The sequence below is a fragment of the Chelon labrosus genome (genome assembly GCF_963514085.1).
Source record: "Chelon labrosus genome assembly, chromosome: 24".
Classification (NCBI taxonomy): Eukaryota; Metazoa; Chordata; class Actinopteri; order Mugiliformes; family Mugilidae; genus Chelon; species Chelon labrosus.
In genome coordinates this window covers 11,034,047-11,055,811 of record NC_140357.1, presented here as the reverse complement: position 1 = coordinate 11,055,811, position 21,765 = coordinate 11,034,047, and the positions used below count along the sequence as shown (strand labels likewise).

At 41.6% G+C, this 21,765-nt stretch overlaps 2 protein-coding genes across 2 annotated transcripts; one reads left to right on the top strand and one right to left on the bottom strand.

The window, feature by feature from the left end:
* The first annotated feature begins 2,372 nt into the window (after positions 1-2,372).
* LOC311509135 (NLR family CARD domain-containing protein 3-like) lies at positions 2,373-12,081 on the top strand. Its single transcript, XM_084574199.1, has 12 exons — positions 2,373-2,533; positions 3,489-3,620; positions 3,802-3,912; positions 4,082-4,192; positions 4,623-4,733; positions 5,086-5,219; positions 5,386-7,159; positions 7,900-8,073; positions 8,380-8,553; positions 9,015-9,188; positions 9,479-9,652; positions 10,230-12,081. Exons 2-12 carry the CDS (start codon positions 3,532-3,534, stop codon positions 10,240-10,242), a joined length of 3,039 nt encoding a protein of 1,012 aa, XP_084430325.1. The 5' UTR covers positions 2,373-2,533; positions 3,489-3,531; the 3' UTR covers positions 10,243-12,081.
* A 1,093-nt stretch (positions 12,082-13,174) lies between these two features.
* On the bottom strand, positions 13,175-17,573 carry fam171b (family with sequence similarity 171 member B; the record flags this gene model as incomplete). The annotated part of the gene is made up of 8 exons (XM_084574201.1): positions 13,175-14,498; positions 14,636-14,750; positions 14,834-14,950; positions 15,036-15,206; positions 15,297-15,455; positions 15,563-15,655; positions 16,384-16,617; positions 17,333-17,573. The coding sequence occupies 8 exons, from the start codon at positions 17,571-17,573 to the stop codon at positions 13,175-13,177; spliced, it is 2,454 nt and encodes an 817-aa protein (XP_084430327.1).
* Positions 17,574-21,765: the final 4,192 nt, after the last annotated feature.

The following is a 21,765-nucleotide window of genomic DNA, read 5'->3' as shown; positions in this document are numbered from 1 at the left end:
GCTGCTCTTTACACTGGATGTGCTGCATCACTGACTGACACCTGATGAAAAGGAGTCTCTGGAAACACTAAATCATCTCCTCTGTTGTTTCTTCTTCTCTCTGCAGCTGTTGGCCATTGTTCTCAACATGATGGTGTGTACTGAGAGAGGATGAGCTATGTCAACAGAGCTGCACTGCATGAACAAAAACAGTCCAGCTCCTCTTGTATTATTCAAACACATTACCAACAAACCAAATATTCTTTTACGTAAACCTGCCAGCATCAACAGTCCTTTCTGTTATTTCTCACCGTTGGTATTCTCATGTCTGTCTTCACTTGTCTGTCCAATTAGTAGATTCTAGCATCTTGGAACAGTCGTCTTCACCAAATCATCGCTTCAGAAGCTTTAATTTGCAGATGACTGAAATATTGTTCATTAATGCACAGCAGGTCAGAGTCACCAAGAAACCAAGAGTCATTATTTAGAGTTGGTTTTTGGTTGTTTTTCTGTCTTTCTCGGAGATTATGGTAAATAACAGATTATGTTTTAGGAAATTATGAGTCAGAGTTAGTTGCAAGATAGATTAGTTGTAAAATAAAGTGTTGTCTTTTAATTTGCAAGCCATTAAAACAAATCTTATATTCTGGTAAAAGACAATATTTTAAAATGTACAGGTAAATGTTATTTTTACCCTTCACATATTTGTTATGCATGTTGAAAGTGGCAGGTGATTTGTTGGCCTGTGTGTCAATGAACTTTAAAAGTTGTCAGGAAAGTGTACTTAACATAGCAAAAGTAAAAATGTGATAAATTCGCATTTTAATTTTATTCATAAAGCAAAGTAAATCATTTCATTTTAGATTGTAACTGAAGATAAATTTATTGTGGATTTGTCTGTAAATTATTTGTTCTTTGAGAATGTGAATAATTTAAGTACTATTACATCACATTGTTTTTTGTGATAATCAATTAACTATTGACATATTTCATAACTTTTTTTTATAGAAAACCGTATTCTTGCAACAACCAACAATTACAGGTGTGAAAATAAATATAGTGCATTCACAATATAAAATCTTTGATATTTCCTGTGGAACAAACTTTCCTGCGGAACAAAATGTGTAAACAAACAACTCACATTGTCATTGACAACACTGCAGTAAATGTGAACGTGAGTATTATTGGATGTGGACAGTTGTAGTTACCGACAGTGACCAGTAGAGGCTAGTGATCATAATAGTTTCTGGGTGTCTTCCAGTTCACATTGACACCATGAGAGGGAGACAAACGTCCATCACAGGTCATTTGAACTTTAATGATTTAAATGTTTTTATGGTTTGAGAAGAAAAGATTTTTTTTACTGAGGGAGTCATAGGTGGTTTCTTCAGACCATATCTAATGTAATCCTCCTGTTTTTTCTTCTAGCCAATTCAATGAAAGGCCAGAATACACTGTTAAAAAAATTAAACAATACATTACAGCAACAGAAGCTCAACAGATGAACCTAGTCATCATCTTACTGCTGTCTCCACTTTCAGTTCATCATTCAAGGACAGTTCAGGGAAAACATGATATTTAAGTGTTGTCTTGTTTTGCTGTTTGCCTGAATGTATGCATTAGTCCTCATCTACAAGGTCCCACTGCTACATATAAATAATAGTTTGCTCAGACGCAACAGCATCCTTATTATATACTACAATCTGTTAATGTAATACTGTTGAAGAGATCAATGACAGAGCAGACACTCACTGTGTTCAGTCAGGAGAATAAATCCTGTTCTTTGTTTTCAGTTCTCACCTCACTTTGTGTCTGTGTCCTCTTCCTGTCAGTGACTGTCATGTTAACGCTCTTGCAGTTCAGTGTTTCACCACAGGAGGTCACCAAATCCTATGAATAACCCGCATGGTCTGGAGTTAATCACTGAATATTTATGAATGAAAAGCATCATAAACGCGTTTTTTAGATATAACATTGCAGACCATGTTTTTCTACAACATAGAAACTATCAGATGAGTGTTTCCAGAAGCCGTCAGTCAACATTGTGTTTGTTCATAATGAGGAGGGAAAAAATGAATCCTTCACAGTAGATAGCTTTGTTGAACTGAGGGTTTATTCAGATCATTTACTTTAGTAAAGGCACCACACTGTAGTAAAATACTCCAGTCCTGCACTGACAATCAGTATCAAAAGTAAAAATATTCTCTGTGACATATTATTTTAATTATCAGCATTAAGGTTATGTCTTTTCAGTATTGTGAAACTGAATTAAACCGAAAACTGAAAACAATGATATAGAAGATCCTACACGTGAAATAAATTAAAGTTATTTCAAACTGACAATAACAGCAATTAAATGGATCAAGACCAAATATACCTGATAAACTGTCATCTTATTGTGAAAATCTACATCCCTCCTTCCTGTTCTGCCTCGATCGCAGATGAAACCCTGACTCGTTCCAGGAAATATCTCACCCTGTCTTAAGTCTTAATTCTTAAGTGTCCAGGGGTGGAATAGAGTCTTCTTCAGCTCTTTGGAGTGATTGAATTAGCTGTAAGTTTGATATGTTTAGAGCTTTAATTTTGTCTTCAGTAACTTTACTGTTTGTTTCTGCTCTGTAATGTTTAAGATGTTCACTTATTTCATCATTAAGTTTTTATTAGTCAGTTTGAAGATCAATCTAAAGTATTATTTCATATATGGTTCGCTGGATGATCAGATTAAATTAAATTAAATTATTGAATCTTCATTAATCTGGATCCAGCCTCAGATTTAAGTCTAAATTTACTTTCACTTCCTTCAACGTTGTGTCGCAGATCTTTTTCTCCGTGTAAACCCTTGTCTGAGGGTAAAGTCAGCAGTTTGTGTTTAACTCTTTAATATCAACTTAGTTCCAGCAAAAATACTTCAGAAATAGTTCGCGTTAACTGAGACGGAGCTGAAAATGTAAAGGCAACTGTAAATCTATCCGCCATTTTGTGTCTGTGTGTGTGAGCACTGCAGAGACGGGTGAGCCTCGGGAGCGCGCATTGATTCAGGTGAACGGACGTTACTCTGCTTCAGTTTCATCCAGTTTAAACGATTTATTCTTCATAACAGCAACGCGTTTTCCACGATGATATTTCTGATGAAGAAACTCTTATATTCACTTGAATTATTAGACATGATCTATTTGTAAAATAAAACGTGATAGTCGGACAGAGACTGTACATTATATAGAGGGGGATACGTTGCCTTTATAGTAACATCGCTTCATCATTGATTCATTGGAATCAAACAATATGATGATTATCTGATCTGTTTGCCTTCTATAAAAATGAAACTGCTTTATGTTTTTATTTATATAAAACTAAGTGTTTGCTGCTGTTTCCTGTGGAACCTTTCAAAATAAAACGTAAAGTTTCTTGATGCAGTTGCAGAGTCTGTGTCTGTTTTCACTTCTGCAGCTTCACGACCAATGATGTGAAGGATTTGATGTTCAGCTGAATGATTTGTGTTTCCTCTGCAGATGAAGGTAGAAAGTGTGTGTGATCTGTTGTGAATCCAGCAGCATGGATCAGTGTGAGGACAGAGAGGAGGGAGTCCCTCCCTCTAAAACCACTCTCAGTGGGGAGCATGAGAACCAGACCAAAGATCAGAGGTGAGATGAACATCTTTAACTGTCCATGACTCTTCTACATGTCAGAGCTCAACTCTCAGCTCCTTTATTATCATCATTAACGATTACAGACCTGTTGCTCTCACTCCCTTTAATACAAAGAACATTGAGAGACGAGTATAGAGACGTATCAAAGCCACCTCTCTGATATATTTTCTTTCAGGATCCATCAGAGGCCACACTCCCCTACACCCAGCTGTGTGTCCTTCAAGAGTGACCACTCAAAAAATGCTTTTTTTACCTTTAACAAACAAGTTTCCCCTGATGATCAGAGGTAAAGTATTCATCCTATTCACCTCTGACTTTTATTTGTTGGTTGGATGGATAGAAATTTATTTGACATGCATAATTATTTCTATTTTGTAATTGTTATTGAGTATAACCAGTCTCGTACTAGTGAGACAAACATGCACTGACTGATATATTTTCTGTTCTTCTTTTAGGATCCATCAGAGACCAGACTCACCTACACCCAGCTGTGTGTCCTTCAAGAGTGACCACTCAAAAAATGCTTTTTTTACCTTTAACGGACAAGTTTCCCCTGATGATCAGAGGTAAATTATTCTTCCTATTCACCTTTGACTGCTATTTATTGGTTGGATGGATAGAAATGTATTTGACATACATAATTATTTCTGTTTACTCCGGCTTCCTCCCACCATCCAAAGACATGCTCATTAGGTTAATTGGTGATTCTAAATTGGCCGTAGGTGTGCTTGTGAGTGTGAATGGTTGTCTGTCTCTGTGTTAGCCCTGCGATGGACTGGCGACCTGTCCAGGGTGTACCCCTGCCTCTCGACCGATGACAGCTGGGATAGGCTCCAGCAGACCCCCGCGACCCTTAACAGGAATAACCGGGTATAGAAGATGAATGAATGAATGAATGAATTATTTCTATTTTGTCTTCAAATTATTGAGTATAACCAGCCTCATACTAGTGAGACAAAAATGCACTGACTGATATATTTTCTGTTTTTCTTTCAGGATCCATCAGAGGCCACACTCCCCTACACCCAGCTGTGTGTCCTTCAAGAGTGACCACTCAAAAAATGCTTTCTTTACCTTTAACGAACAAGTTTCCCCTGATGATCAGAGGTAAACTATAACTGAGAGTATATATTTTTTCCTGTTTTCACTGTAATTTATTGATTCTTTTGATTGACAGAATTTTATTTGACTATTTGTTCATGTTAAAAAAATTTCAGGAGAAATTAAGAGAGCAGCAGAGCTCAGATGCAGTCAGTACTCAGTCCATCATTATCAAACACGCCTGAATGTTACTGTTTGGAAGTAAAGAGGCATGTCTATGCTTTCTTGGTGGTTTGTGGTTCACTCAGAGTGGATTGATGAACAAAACAGCTTTTCACAGTGTTTTATGTTTTAAAGATCTTGTCTCAAGGTCTTCTGGGTTCATTATAGAATCTGCCCTGTGTTTTTTTTTTTTTAGGAAGCCTGAACCTGACGCTAGCGGGATGTCCATGAAGAGAGGCTGGACTGAAAACATTGATAATATATCTAGGAAGGGGCATCACCCAGATGTTCTCAGTGGTCAGGAGGAGATGGCTGAATGTTTGCAGATCAGTAAGAGGATTTCTGTGAACATTGAACCTGATGAATAATTTTAACATTTACTAATGTCTCATGAGATGGAGCAAGATATATTCAAACACTTATTCTTTAGGGGAATGAAATGATGAAATAGTTATTGTAATTTATTGAAATAATTATATATTGTGTGTTCATTAAGGAACTCCTGATGGAGCTTGTCGTAAACTTAAATCTACTCTGAAGGAGAAGTTCCAGTGTGTGTTTGAGGGGATTGCTAAAGCAGGAAACTCAACTCTTCTGAATGAGATCTACACAGAGCTCTACATCATAGAGGGAGAGACTGCAGAGGTGAGTGATGAACAACAGATTGAAACAGCATCCAGGAAACTAGACAGACCAGAAACAACCATCAGACCAGAAGACATCTTTAAAGCCTCACCTGGAAGAAATAAACCAATCAGAAGAGTGATGACAAAGGGAGTGGCTGGCATTGGGAAAACAGTCTTAACACAGAAATTCACTCTGGACTGGGCTGAAGACAAAGCCAACCAGGACATCCAGTTCACATTTCCGTTCACTTTCAGAGAGCTGAATGTGTTGAAAGAGAAAAAGTTCAGCTTGGTGGAACTTGTTCATCACTTCTTCACTGAAACCAAAGAAGCAGGAATCTGCAGGTTTGAAGAGTTCCAGGTTGTGTTCATCTTTGACGGTCTGGATGAGTGTCGACTTCCTCTGGACTTCCACAACACTGAGATCCTGACTGATGTTACAGAGTCCACCTCAGTGGATGTGCTGCTGACAAACCTCATCAGGGGGAAACTGCTTCCCTCTGCTCACCTCTGGATAACCACACGACCTGCAGCAGCCAATCAGATCCCTCCTGAGTGTGTTGACATGGTGACAGAGGTCAGAGGGTTCAATGACCCCCAGAAGGAGGAGTACTTCAGGAAGAGATTCAGAGATGAGGAGAAGGCCAGCAGGATCATCTCCCACATCAAGACATCACAAAGCCTCCACATCATGTGTCACATCCCAGTCTTCTGCTGGATCTCTGCTACAGTTCTGGAGGATGTGTTGAAAACCAGAGAGAGAGGAGAGCTGCCTAAGACCCTGACCGAGATGTACATCCACTTCCTAGTGGTTCAGAGCAAAGTGAAGAAGGTCAAGTATGATGGAGGATCTGAAACAGATCCACACTGGAGTCCAGAGACCAGGGAGACGATTGAGTCTCTGGGAAAACTGGCTTTTGATCAGCTGCTGAAAGGAAACCTGATCTTCTATGAATCAGACCTGACAGAGTGTGGCATCGATATCAGAGCAGCCTCAGTGTACTCAGGAGTGTTGACACAGATCTTTATAGAGGAGAGAGGACTGTACCAGGACAAGGTGTTCTGCTTCGTCCATCTGAGCATTCAGGAGTTTCTGGCTGCAGTCTACATGATCCACTGTTACACCAACAGGAAGACAGAGGTACTGCAGGACCTCCTGGGACAAAACTACAATGACTCAACTCTGGATCTCTTTCTGAAGAGAGTCATGGAGAAATCCCTGCAGAGTATAAATGGTCACCTGGATCTGTTGGTTCGCTTCCTCCATGGCGTCTGTCTGCAGTCCAACCAGAGACTGTTAAGAGGTCTGCTGGGTCAGACAGACATCAGTCCAGAAATCATCCAGAGAGCCATCAACAACCTGAAGAAGATGAACATGTACAACATTTCTCCCGACAGAAACATCAACATCTTCCACTGTCTGATGGAGATGAACGACCTCTCAGTTCATCAGGAGATCCAAGAGTTCCTGAAGTCAGAGAACAAATCAGGGAAGAAAATCTCTGAGATCCACTGCTCAGCTCTGGCATACATGCTGCAGATGTCAGAGGAGGTTCTGGATGAGCTGGATCAGACGACGTTCAACACATCATGGGACGGACGACGGAGACTGATTCCAGCTGTGCGGAACTGCAGAAAGGCTATGTGAGTCCAGATTAACATTATAATTCATTTTACATTAGTTTAGTTCTCTAGTTGTTCACACTATATTGTTTCTTAAAATGGAGTTCCATTTTAAGAAGCTCGTGCTTTCTAACTTGTTGCTATAGAGAAGAGTAGTAACAGGAAATCCACTGAGTTGAAAGCTTTCTCAGCATCTCAACTCAAGAATAATAGAATCAGTGATTTCTGTTCGGAGAATATGTCTGTGAAGGTTCTCAGTCATCCAGGTCATGGTATATCCAAAAAAGGTTCAAAAAAGGCAACTGGACTTGTAGAGTTTTTTCAGAAGACGTTTCACCACTCATCCGAGTAGCTTCTTCAGTTCTGGGGGATTGGAGGGAAGTCTGAGGTTTAAGTAGGAACTCCTCCTGAAAAAACTTGCTTATTAACAAGCAAGTTTTTTTTTTGGATATTTCTGTACGGAGAATACTTTTCTAGTCATGATGGCCTCATGATGATTTTATGGATTCAAATGTGGAATTGGATCACACTGACAGACCGTGGACAGTTTGGAAGTCTAAATGTAAGGCTTCTCAATGCAGATTTGAGAGAGACTTATTGAGACTCATTGTTTCATGTGAAACACAATCGGATAAGAAGCTGGACCACTGATGTGAAGAGTAAAATGTCAAACAGGATGTGTCCAACTGTTGAGTCTTCAAATGCATTAAGTAAATATAAAGTGTCTGTTTATTAAAGATTATGTTTGTGTGCCATGACAGATTTTCTGCCTGCGGCCTCTCGGAGAGTCACTGTGAAATTGTGGCCTCAGCTCTGAAGTCCAACCCCTCCCATCTGACAGAGTTGGACCTGAGCTACAACAACCTGCAGAATCCAGGAGTGAAGCAGCTGTCTGCTGGACTGAAGAGTCCAAACTGTAGACTGGAGACTCTGAGGTCAGTTTTTTATAATTAAAAATGGATATACATTTGTTTTTAGTCTTTAGTCTAAGATTACCTAAGGAGTACAACAAGCTGTCCATACCTGAGTCTTGGAAACTGCCAAGCAAAGACCTGCAGCCCTGGCAATCAGCCTAAAGAGGTACACCAGAGAAGTAGAATCCAGGAGTATGTTGAGGAGTATGAGATGTTCTCTACTGAACCATCTAAAGCCTGCTCTCAATGGTGGAGTAATAATATATGAGCAGATCTGAACACATCTGATCAATGACTTTATTAACATTTTTTATTCTTTTTTTTCAGATTGGGCCACTGCAGTTTGTCAGAGATCAGCGGTGATTTTCTGGGCTCAGCTCTGAAGTCCAATCCCTCCCATCTGAGGCTTCTAGACCTAAATTACAACAATCTGCAGGATTTAGGAGTGAAGCATCTGTGTGGTTTTCTGGAAAGTCCAGACTGTAGACTGGAGACTCTAGGGTCAGTTCAATGTTTGTTACTATTGTAGACCGAATATATTTAATTTCCTTGTGAACTTGATGTATATGCAGAACTTCAGTCTTAGGAGTTGTGCATTTTTGTATGTTCATATTTTCTGTTTTCTTTCTTTCTTTAGTCTGTCAGCCCAAAAGACAAATTGCCAAAAGTGTAGACAATGCCCTTTAATTAAAGTAAATGAACATTTCTATTTTGTGCTAAAGAGTAAACAGAAGATCCTCTGAACCCCTCGGGTTCAAAGTTTGCTTGAACTCCAGACAGCCCTTTGGTTTCTGTTTCAATGTGATTTCACTGATAATGTCTGATCATTGATACTGATACTTTAGCGCACACACAATATAGTAGTGATTCTGAAATGAGAGATGTAAATGGGGACAGCAGCATGTTAATCATCTGTGATCTTCACACTTAAAACATAAACACGTCATTTATTCTTTATGCAGATTGAATCGTGCCAAGTTGACAGAGAACAGTTGCAGTATTCTGGTCTCAGCTCTGAAGTCCAACCCCTCCCATCTGAAACATCTGGACTTGAGTCACAATGAGCTGCAGGATCCAGGAGTGAAGCATCTTTGTGGTTTTCTGGAGAGTCCAGACTGTAGACTGGAGACTCTGAGGTAAATGTTTTATTTTTGTGTTCAGATTAATATGATGTGAAAGTTGTTTTGACACTAATCTACAGACATCAGGCTGATCTGTTTTCTTCTTCTGTGGTTTAGTCCATTGGCTGTGGCAGACCCATGTTCATTTTACTGCTGATGAATTGTGAAACATATGAAGAATTTTTCTTTTTTTTCTAAGCTTGTACTTTCTGAACCTTTTTCAGCTCTGAACAGATGACGAAACACTGAATGATTTCAAGCTGGAACTTTGTCTTCTACACTAACATCATTTTTTCTCTATTCAGACTGAGGTACTGCAGTTTGTCAAAGATCAGCTGTGATTATCTGGGTTCAGTTCTGAAGTCCAACCCCTCCCATCTGAAAAATCTGGACCTGAGTGTAAACAATCTGCAGGAATCAGATGTGAAGCAGCTGCTTGATCTTGTGGAGAATCCACACTACAGACTGGAGACTCTGAGGTCAGTACAGGGTTGGAGTGAGTCCATGCTTCTTTCAGTAGAGATCCAGTGTTTCTTGTAAACCTGCAACTGCTGCAGATCAGCCTGAAGCTTGTCATGTTCGTTCTCTCACCTCAAAACTAAACAACTGATCAGATTCATCTTTGTCACAGCTCTGAGATCAATCTGACTGAAGCCTGTAAATCACAGAACCATCATTACATTTAGTAACCATGTGGTCTTTATACAGAACAGAACCTCTGCTGAGGTCCAGTCATCACATCTGTATCTCTGTAATTAGTTTCATCAGATATCTTCAATGTTTATTAGTCAGCTGATGCTTCAGAAACACATGAGATGTTCATCAACACTCAAACTCTTTATTTAGATGGAACAGCTGTAAATCCATCACTAAATTGTTTGTGCAGTAATGAATCGTTCATGACTCTCAGCAGTTTATTTCCTCTGTGGACTTATGAGACATTTGCAGAGGAAACAGACTTGATGCTAAAAGTCTCTGCATCACTGACTGACACCTGATGAAAAGGAGTCTCTGGAAACACTAAATCATCTCCTCTGTTGTTTCTTCTCTCTACAGCTGGGGGAAATGATCTGTCCTGATGATCCAGAGAGGCTGAAGCAGCAATAGCAGTATGTCAAAGCTTCTCTGAACAATTTTTGGGAGTCCACAAGGGTCAATGTTTGAGTTCTTTTATTTAATTTTATTTTTCTGTATATAACTCCAGTTCTTATATCATAACCTGGCGGAAATACTGTTACATTTTTACCGGATTTCCTAAGTATTTAAAAAGTAGAAAAATATTTCCTTAATTGTTTTATCTCGTTATTTTAAATTTGTCATTTTGTTGTAACTTGTAAAGGTGAACAATATACCAAAAATAACTTGGATGAGAAGGCTTCTGAACAAAACCTGGTATCAAGTAAGTTTATTAATTTAGTGCACAAAAAGGCAAGACTAATAACACTACCATCATCACAGAGGTAAACAAAAGAGGCGTCCATTGTGGGAGAAACAGAAGCCTGTGAGGTTTGATGGCTAGACATGAGAGGAGCACACTATCGAACACACTGAAATCGGTACAAATACATTCAGCAAAGATCACTTGAAAACAGAAGTGGCAGTGGAATTGTTTCGTCAAGAATAATCAGCAAAAAGTGTTCACAGACTACTCCTCATGTTGCAGCTGAAGCAGAGATATATTGTGTTTTGTTTTTTTAAGCTGACGACTAGCAGGAGAAAGTACTTCCATTTAAGTGCTCAGGTTGCTGCTACATTAAAAAAAACCTCTCATAAAAAGACATTAACATTAAAAGAATTCACATTGATGACACGGGTCATATGAAAGTATGTGGAAAAAACCTCTTCACTCAGCTGTCCTCTCAAACCTTTGTTTTTAGATTAGAACGGCACAAATGAATTAAATCACTGCCACATGATACATAAAGTGTTGCGTTGATATATTTATATATATACACACATAAATGTACAGAACGAAGTCTCAAAATGAACTCTTCAGTGAAAGGATGTAACTTCAGTACCTTTATGGAAGACTAAATGTGTCAAAACTCTGTTTTAAAATGTAATATATTCAAAATATTGCTATTTGTAAAACTTTCCAGTGTTTGTGGTGAGTTTCAAACTTTATTTCATGGTTCTTCTGGTTCTGTTTTTTTCGGCATTTTGTTGTGGCCATTTATGTAGGTTTTGTCTTTTGCACAGAACTTTTTTGGGATGCTGTAACTGCAAAATTTGGTTTACGGTAATGGACTCGGGGCTCAAGCTGCTATGTCAGTTAGTAGAGGGCAGGCATGAAAAGCACATATACACATGACATTGTTTGACATTGTACTCAAGTAAAATACTGCTTCGTGGAAATATTTGATACAACTTTATGCATCTGTGCTAGCAGCTCTGAGACGCTGTCCACAGACAAAGCTGTGCTTTGAGCCAGTTGGTCATGTCGCCAAGCCAATATGCTCTCAATGACAGTGCTAACATGCTAAGCAGGTGTATGTTTGCTGGATATTAGCATGCTAGTTAGCCAGCTAAGCAGAATGCACAGCTGAGGCTGATGGGAATGTCATTGGATTTTCAGGTGTGTAGTTATAAACTCAAGAATTGGACAGTAAAGTTTTTACAATTTTATCCTGTGAGGAAAATGAATCCATCCAAATTTGTACAGATTTCCAGTCTGGAACTACTGACTCGGCGACCACAGCAATGACATTTCCATTCCTTATTGTGCTAAAACTGACCACATGATCTGGTGCTTATTTTACTTATTTGAAATTGAAAAACGTTTCTTTGTCCTATCTCTCAGTTCTAAATTCTTTAACTGTTTTATAGTTTTTCTTTTAATTGTTCTGTTTTTCATCCGTTTTTAAAAATGCAGATGTTTATGTTTTTGTGAAGCACTTGAAAGTGCTATGCCAATAAAGATTATTTTTATTTTATAAAAAAAATGCAATCCTATGACTTTGTTGATCAGGAAGAAAATACTTTATAGTTTTGCTAAGATCAATATCAAATGGTCTGGGCATAAAGTTACAGCTACAAATTCAGATCTCCAAGGCACCATCTGTATGGTGTATAAGGAATAATGCTACTGCACATGACAACATGTTTAGTTTTTAAAATAATAACAATAATGCGTGAAGTGTGGTTGGCAGCAAAATACCAAGTCTCCTCAAGACTAGACAGTAAAATGTAAAAATCCAGTCCCCAAGTAATCTACCAGCTATGATGATTAATGTTAACTCTACAGTAAAATGCAAAATATGTTCATAGACACAAGGAAACATTCGATTTCATGCATTAAAAAAACAACTGTAGGCTTTAAACCTTGAAAATGGCAGCTTAGCTTTGCAATATACATCAAAGGTTCGCTCTGAAATCCATCAGAGTCCAGGGTCGGGTGGAAAGTTGAAGAAGATTAGTTGTCGACAAATCCCAGAGGCTCATTTTAAGTGACATGAGGCAACATGGCCTAAACAAGATGTGAGCATTGCAAATAGCGAAAGCTTCTCAGTGTTATTTAATTTACAGCAGGCATTTATGGTGAGGATAAGTGCACTACAAATAGACCTGTGTCTGTCCTGCAAACTCACCAAATTGTACGAGTTGACAAATACTGTGACTTCATAGAATCATATTTCACGATTACAGGCAGTAAGAAGGCACCCTCTATAATGCCAGCACTGGGGAATATGGGATATCGTGTTCACACGGACATTTGCTGTGAAGAATCTCGCTGGTGATCAGATTCTGGAGAATGGGGAGAACAATGGTGCACGTACTTGTCTAACAGCAGCTACATGATGCTTCCAAATGACATAGATTCTGCTTTACTTCTTGAGCTAGCTTACGCATTCTTTGGCAAAGTTGTACAATCACATAACAACAACAATGCCTGTGTGAACACAAGTGGTAAAAGGTGACTGGAGTCACTCGGTGTGGGTTAAATGGATAATCATGGGACGTTTAACTGATGAAAAGATGTTTGTGGTGATGTGAGCCATGCTCTAACTTCTCTTGGTCAGAGGTCTGCCTTCCCGGACGTGCTTGGCACTCCTCTTTTCTGTCTTCCCCTTCTCTCGCACCTTCCTCAGGCGCCGTGGGGGCGGCGTACCTCTCGACTCGCTGTCCTCCTGAGCGCTGGATGTATCCATCCCATCCCGCTCCTCGGGAATATTGGGAATAGCCCCACTGCTCCCGTCTAAAATGTTCCTCAGTGAAGGGTCCTCTGGCGTACAGGTAGCAGTGGTGCCGCTTTCACTACTGCTCAGGTCCTGCTCTTCACCATAGCGCCCGCCTCGGCTGTGGTGGGGCAGGGAAGAGGCCCTGATTGAAGGTCTGTCCCGCTCTGTCTCGCGGATGTTCTGCAGAGGTTCGTTCATGTCGACTCCTGAGTCCAGGCTGGTGTCGTTGCTGCTCGGCGGGCGGTGGCGGCTCTGGAGCTCAATGATGGAGTGTCGAACCTGGGCAGCCGGCTTCCCGTCTAAGGACACAAACCAGGCCCTGGGGTGAGATGACGAGGACTTTCCGCGGGTCAGCTCTAGCAGGGTGCGCTCTGAAATCCCCTGCAACTCACTGGGCACACCATGCCCACTCCTGAAGGCCTCCATACCAGCCGCCTCATTTAGAGTCCCGGGCACGGAGACAGAGGATTCAAGCAGATTGCTGTAGCGTCCCCACACACCAGCATTAGGGCCTTGTCCTGGGGGAGGGGTCTCCAGAGGCTGGGGATCATCGCGGCTGCTCTGCTGTGGGCTGCTTCCCCCTTGGGAGTGGTGGTGAGGGGCTTTGGGTAGTGTCTGTGTGTAGCTGTCTTTACTTGCAGGCTCTGAGTGAGCATCATACTCGACTCCATTGCGAGGGAAAGTGGCAGACTTGCAGCCTGGAAGTTGCTGCTCCTGAGCACCGAAGAGCTCTGGAGCCTGAATAATAGCCACCGGCTGGTTGTAGATATGAACCAGCTTATCTTGAAAGAAGTTGTCAGAGTTGATGTTGACCCGATTCTGCTCCGACTTCTCCCTTAGCCGAGCCACTTCTTCACTGTTGATGTAGTGAGACGACGGCTGGGGACCCTTTTTCCGATCGGGAGCGATGTTCTCATAAAGAGGAGCCCCGGGTCGACCGCCCGGGTCCTCCACGTAGATGTTGTAGTTGGCTTTGTGCCTCGGTGTGGATGACGGCTCGCACTGGACGCTGCAGGAGGCCAGGCTGTTGTCACCAGACCGGAACAACAAGCCCTCTTCCAAGTGGGTTGAGGTGGTTTGATCTTTTTTCACCACTGTGAGTTTGGAAAAGCGTGCTCTCCTCCTCCTGGGCCCTCGATGAGAACCTCTGCACACAAACAAACTTATTCAGGGCATAGGCAAGACTTTTAGCCAAATACTGAACAATACTAATAAACCCAGAGATTTCCAAGGCCCCTGCAAATGAGACTTTTATATAGAGTGAACATATCGGAGATCTCTTACCCACAGTAACAAAGCAGCAAGGATAGAAGTCCGATCACTGCAGCCAGAGTCCCTCCCAGGATTCCCATCAACAGGTATGTGTGGTAAGATATGAAATCCAAAGAGCTTGCATGTCCTAAATAGTCTAAGAAGTTACATGTGTAAGTAGACAGGAGGCATTTATGAGCATTTGGTAATAAAAGCAGATGAGGCATGTACCTCTTGATGAGGGCAGGGGGGCAGCGATCCAGTATCCCAGATGGGAAGCAGTGTACGTCCAAACCAGCTCATGACCAACGGTTTTAACAATTCCCAGACCCTGATTCTCCCAGGCACCTTCAGACAGCATAAACATTAGCTTTACTTGTCACGTATTTTATCTACCAATTTACCAAACTTCCGGTAAGTTTATTATTCCTACCTGTTTTCGTGTTGAAGGCCCAGGCTGGTACAGTCTCAGAGGCCCTTAGGTGTGTGTTGTGCCCCAGTGGCAGGCTGATTTGGATGGGCCCTCGAACCTGGAGCTGCTCACCACCAGAGTACAGCAGGACACTGACGGCCGCCGCCGCCGTCAGCTCGATGCTTCTGAGTACTGCAGAGGAGTCAAGCATTTAAATGGTGAATCATGTTTTTCTTTGAGTTCAACTTTTTGTGGATTTAATCTTTAATCTTTAACTTTAACCTGATTTGTTGCTGATGATGCCAGGAGTGCAGATGGCACAGTTCTTTGCCAGGTGGCGCTGCGGCACAGTCAGGTAAGCCATCACTGAGGAGATGTTGCTTTTATCCGAGATCGTGAGGAGGTTCTTGGGGAACTTCACCTTGGGTTGGGACAAGCTGTCTGCAAAAAGATGAAGCTGGGCGATCAGTGCGAGTTTAGGCACATTTTGGTCCAGTCAGCAACTCAAGGCCTTTAAATGTAGCATGCAGCCTAAAGAAAACCCTTACCAGGTAACTTCCCGGTGATGAGTACAGAGTCGTCAAACAGCCAAATGTTCCCCTGACTGTGAGGGAGCAGCAGCAACGTCACAGCGGAGAAAACTGCAAGCAGACAAATAAAAAGGTCGGGAATCAAACACTGACTGTAACATTTTAGGTTATTTTACAGAGAAACACATATCTGTTGACATAATCATGTCAACCATTACATCTTCTGGTGTGACTTGTAGGCCTGCAAAGTCACCAGCAGATGGCATTACTTAGTCAAGGCTCTTGCCAGTCGTGTGGCTCGGCAACACAAAAGGGAGGCGCCTCTGATGATGCAGAGCAGAGCACATCGGGTCCCGACACTGTTTCCATTTTTTGTTTTTTTTATTTGTCCTGCAGAACACCTGCTCCATCCTCGCTATGAATCACCACCTCCCTGCTGCTTCCCTGTCATATTCACACCAGCAAAGCAGGAAGTGGGACAAAGGAGCAGTGAGATGAGTGTGACCGGAGAGAGAGCCCCCCCCCCCACTACCCCCTCCCTTTTTGAATTCAATTGGGCGCAGGACAAAGACGCTTCGCTGAGGCCAGCGTGAGTCACCTCGACTCCACATGCTGCTGCTGAAACAATCAATAAGACTCAAATCGGTCGCAGCTTTCGGTTACACAGAAACCGCTTCATCATGAACAAACCTCTGAGACAAGTTGTATGTTGTCGCAGACAGTTCATTAGTCTTTAATGATCATGAATAATGCAGCGTGTGAAGACGAGCCTCCCTTAATTCTAGTGTTGTTAAATCCTCACATAACTGTGTCTGATACAACAATAATCTACTTCTCACTTGGTCTCTTGGAGGTGCTCCAGGGCAGCGGGCTGGGGACGTAGCCCTCCATGCGTCCCAGCAGAGTCAGACTCAGGCCTGGGCTGTACGCTACCCACAGCAGAACCTCCCCTCTCTCCCCTGTTTGGGCAGAACTCCTCACTGTGTGGTTCACGTAGACGTCCACTGAAGCCCCCGACAGTGGCTGCCGGGTCACCACATCCCTCACCAGGACCTTCAGGGCAAACAGGGGATCTGGATAGAAGACAACACAGGGTTATTTGCATAGAACCAGCCTTTGGCACACACGTGTCTCTGCAGCGCCACGTCCTCTCGGCAGCGCTCTGTAACCTTTCTCTCGGCATGAAAAAGTGATGAGGCAAGCGCAGCTGAGTTGCTGGGAGGATGAAAAATAGATCAAAACCAAGTGACAGCAGAGAGGAGACGCTGCGATGTTAAGACGCTTCCTCCGGTACTTAAAGCTGGAGGATAACTCTTCTTCAAATTAAAGGCAAATCACCTGTTTTTAAATATAAGAATATAAGTAAAAGCTTCTTGTTTGTTTGTTTATGACCACAGATGCTGCTTTCCAGTGTGTAAACACAGACATGGCAGCTCCTCCATTATTATATCACCTTCTCAGGCCAGAAACCTCTAATCCCTTAAACCTCCACATTATACACCTTAATCCTCTTAGACTGCCTGTGAATTACATCCAATATTTTATCAATACAAAATGCTCTGGATGCTTAGTTTGCAGAGGCTTTAGGTTATGATCCAGAAACTTGAACGTACAGTATATATATCATAAGAAGCATATGATATAATGAGATTATGACGCAGATTTTTTTTTAATAATTTTGCCATAAAACAGTTATTAGCTTCAGTTTAACAGAATCAGTTAATTAGATTGTGCTACGTCTGCAGCTCATTTCCATTTTCTCCAACAATGACCCCAGTGTTTGTTTACCTGCTACCAGAGGCGAGGGGCTGAGAAACTGCCCCGGAGCGGCCGTATCGGTACCAGACGGCTCTCCGACCGCGGCTGTGAGGCCATTGTCCCCGGGCAAAGCTGAGGAGGAGGAGGTGGAGGAGGAGGAGGAGAGCAGGCCGCCGCCCTCCGCCGCCCCATCCAGGCAGGAAATCAACAGCGACGAGAACAGAAAGAGGAGCAGCAGCAGCGGCGGCGGGTAGCGTTCAGCAGCGGGCATGGCGAGAGGGGGAGCAGGCTCAAAGACATAACGGACCGCGACAAACGAGCCCCGGGAGGAGAAGAACGAGGGGGTTTGTCCTTACAACGAAGGCCTCACGCCTCTCTGTTTCCCCTGCTCTCGGTGCGCATAGAGATGAGGGGAAAAGCCCCGTGGAGAAAGGATGCGCTGGTGCTGAGGCTGGGCGTGTGACCGAAGATCGTTTATATGTCGAGATGTGTCACCGTGTGGATAGAGGAAAAAAATATCTCTCAAAATGTCAGCCTAGATAACTAAAGAAAATATAATTTATAATGAGCCCAGAAACTCTGAACTGCAAATAAGTAATTTACTAAACAGAAATAATTTATTTGCAATGGAAAATTAGATGGAAACTACTGACTGAAAATAAAACCGTCTGCAAACAAAAAATCAGAGTGAGACATCTGTTTGAAAACTCTTTGTTACGACTGGAGGGGCTGTTACATCATTGGGATCGATGAACGGAAAATACGATGATATAGAGTACTATTTCAGGTGGAAGCTATTAAAAATCACGTTTTTAATAACACGTTTGTGATTAATTCCTTAAATCAAACAACAAAACTATTAAAACATATAAATAACTAAATATAGTAGAAAAATAAACAAGAATATGTGCAAAATATGTACAAAACACTATAGTAACAGTGAAAACAAAATCAAACACCCCTCTAATCTACCCCACCTGGTACAGTCCAAGCGCCCCCTTCTTCTAGTCTACTTGGTTTATTCCACTTCCTGGTTTGGCCTCGTACCTGGCCTCGTTTGACTGCCACGCACATTAGGCTGTTTTATTATTATTTTTTTTATTTTTATTTTTTAAGTCAGTTGAACACATTTGTTGTCTTCTTTGTGCAATAGTAAAATGAAGCTCCAGTATTTAAATAAATGTATTGTGTTCACGATGTCTTTCAGCTTTCTGTCCATTATTTAGTGGTGGAGGAAACATCCGAAAGCTCAACGGGGTGTGTGTCTTTTCTGAGGTTGTCCCACGTTTTCTGACTAACAAACTAACTTTATTCAAACTCTGGGAAGAGCTCAGTGAGAATAAGATGCCCCAATATCTGCACCTTGACCTTAAGTCCTCGATTCAAGTCATATATTGTGTGTTATACTAACGTTTTTCCGTGTTTTCTTGTGACATTTATGTAAATTGACAAGTAACTGGCTAATTTTATTTAATAAAGTGTAAAGTTAAGTAATAAAACACGAATTTACCTGGCAAAACAAATCGATAATACTAAAGTTTAAAATGGACCAATCAGCATGGAGGTTTCTGTTCCCAAGCAACGGCGCCCTCTGCTGCCAACATACTCCTTAGCAACAGTCACCATGGCTGCAGCGTTCTCAGACCTTTGGCTTGCAAAGTTTGCAAAAACTGCGGCTGCTCTTTAGGATTTTATTTTACAAAGACATGCAACTGGTGGGTACTTTTGTAGATGAGAACTTAGTTAGTTTAAACTTAGTTGACCAAACTTTATTTAGTAATTGTGTCTGTTTTTTGATATTTCACCTTAACCGGAAGTAGCCAACAGGTGTCGGTTAATTAGCCTGATTGATGTTAAGCTAGCAAGGTAACTTCGGTCTCAAGCTAACATGTTGTTGGTCCTAAAGTTAGATAATTTGCGGCTCCATGAAGAGGAAATAAAATCATTTTAACAGACATGAAGAGTTATTTCCAGGTACAGTAATATTCCGTGTTAAGGTTCTCAGCAAATTGCCCTGACTACCTGTTCGTGTTTACCTGTTAGCTTTCAAGCTAATAGCGGAGGAGCTTGTGTTGTTTTGCTAAAGTTAAGAAGAAATATTTTGTAGCTTTGCACCTGCTTCATCCAAAATTAAACTCATTTGAGTATGAATTAACAGTAATAGTTGAGCACGGTCCAGGTAAACACTACTTTACACTGATTTATTCACTATTTTGAAAAACGTTAGTTATCACAGCAATGTGAAGAAATGTTAACATGTCCATACAGCCAAGCCAAGACGAGAACTGCAAATGTTCTCAAACCCTGTACAGTCATCTTGTTGAATTTGTAAATGTTGAGACAGGATGTTCAGGAAAACCACGTGGAGGAAAACAGTCAGTGATGCAGTGAGTCTCCACCAGGACCAAGCCCTCAGCACGACCATGTTACTCCTGAAATCCTGCTCAGAGAAGAGGGAGAGGTCAGAGACGTCAAGGTAAATCCTGCAGGGATTCAGGATTCATACAAACATGTTGACTCCATTTGACCCTCGTGCATGTCCTCATCTCTGTTCCAGATTCATTTCAGAATGGACTCATGGAGAGACAGATCTTAGAAGTTATCCCACCTGACAGATGCTCTCTCTGCTGCTTCTGGGACTCAGAGCCAAGCTGTGACTGACCAGGACGCTGGAAGTGTCCAAGCCCAGTTTGGTGTGTCCCATCTGTAGGAGAGAAAACAGCCTGTGTCCATACTAACTGCAGGTGTGTTGGTGGCTGTGCTCAGATACGGTTGATGGCTTTTGAAGATGAAGGAACTGAATGCTAACTTTCAGCTTGAGCTAAAGTTTGATATATCTGTCACTTGTGTAATCCTTCTGTTTCAGATGGGGCTGCTGGTTAAATCTCCTGGTTGTTCCGAGCGTTAGGCATCATGTGTTGGTCTCCTCAGCTCAGCAAGCTGCACAACAGTGTCAGAGGCATCCAATTCTTCATGGTAACCTCAGCTTTTTGTTGTCTGACCAGCTGTTTGCAGCTGAAAGACACTTAGTTTATGATAAAAAATCAAAAGTAGACGAGCCTGGAACAACAAAAATGTGTGTATTTGTATTTATTTACTGTCAGGAACAGTTCTCAATAAACTGATGTGTGTTTGCTGCAGGTGGGGGAAACACACCGATGGATGACAGCGCTGCCGACAACGCAGAGAAGAACCTGGACCAGACGTTCTGAGGGGAACATTCAAGCTGAGAAAGATCAAGATGTCAGAAAGAAATCCTGATGAACAACTGCACATAGAAACAACACTAAAAGCATCCAAATATAAAACTGTACAGTGAAGAACATCTTCTAAAGTGGAGGTACCTTGTAAAGGATGTTTTCATTGTGTATCACTGTATGAACTGTAGAGCCCCACCCAAAAAACTCTGAAATGACTCAGGTGGTGAGGGCCATTCTTCCTCTGGGTGAGGAGGACTTCCTTCAAGTCACTGTCTGACCTGGAGATGAACACACAACCTCGCCCGATGACAGCTGGGATAGGCTCCAGCAGACCCCCGCGACCCTCAACAGGACCAAGAGGGTATAGAAGATGAAAGATGATGTTCTACTTTTAAGTGTAAATTGCACAAAGTACTCCATACTCCATTAAAGTACTTCTTAGTTTTAGTTTCAGCGTCCATATGCAGCTGTGATTTTCCAAACTGTGCTGCTCATTTGTTATTTTATTTATGACCGAACACTGTATCTCTGTTTTGTCAGCTTAAAACATTGACAGAAGACACACGTCCTGATGTTGCACTGCTGCTCATGCTGTCCTCTTTGTGATTCTGTTTTATGTTCGGAGCAGGGAGGTAGAACGACCCAGTGGAGTCTGGTGCTCACCACCATCTACTCTAGGTAATACCCTTCCTGAAGAACCCAAATTATTCCTTTGAGACCCATAATGTCACAGGACATTCTGTTATAACTATGTTCACTGACAGAGAGTATTTGTGCACAAACTGGCAGGTGTTCAAGTATTCTCATCTTGTCTTTTGAATAGGACTCAGCAAATTCTTATTTTCATTTTTCAGAAGTGTCCAGTCTAATGTACTATAAAATGACCATGAGACTGTGAGTTTCAGAAATGGCTGCTGTCTAACACTCAGAGGAAAGACTGAAAAGCTCTACGAAAGACTAGAAGGGTGTGTGGTCATATAACAGGCTGTTAGAGGACTGAATGAGTTTGAGTCAGAGTCATAAGAATGTTTAATGTCTTAAAGTGACACCATAAAGTAATTTGTCTGACAACATATTTTCATAGCGAAGAGATAAGACACACTGCTGAAGGACAAGACGCTGAAGGTAAAACAAACCTCTCTTTCTACACAGAGAGTAGAAAGATTTGTTTACACAAGGACACGTTTTGACATCGATTCATTCATTATAAACATTTTATATTTTAGTGCAGTAGTCTGTGTTTATTTTAATTATGAGGTGATT

Coding starts and splice junctions, on each gene's coding strand:
- LOC311509135 (XM_084574199.1), top strand. CDS start 3,532: ATGGATCAGTGTGAGGACAGAGAGGAGGGAGTCCCTCCCTCTAAAACC. Junction 3,621..3,801: donor AACCAGACCAAAGATCAGAG/GTGAGATGAACA, acceptor ATTTTCTTTCAG/GATCCATCAGAGGCCACACT. Junction 8,074..8,379: donor TGTAGACTGGAGACTCTGAG/GTCAGTTTTTTA, acceptor CTTTTTTTTCAG/ATTGGGCCACTGCAGTTTGT.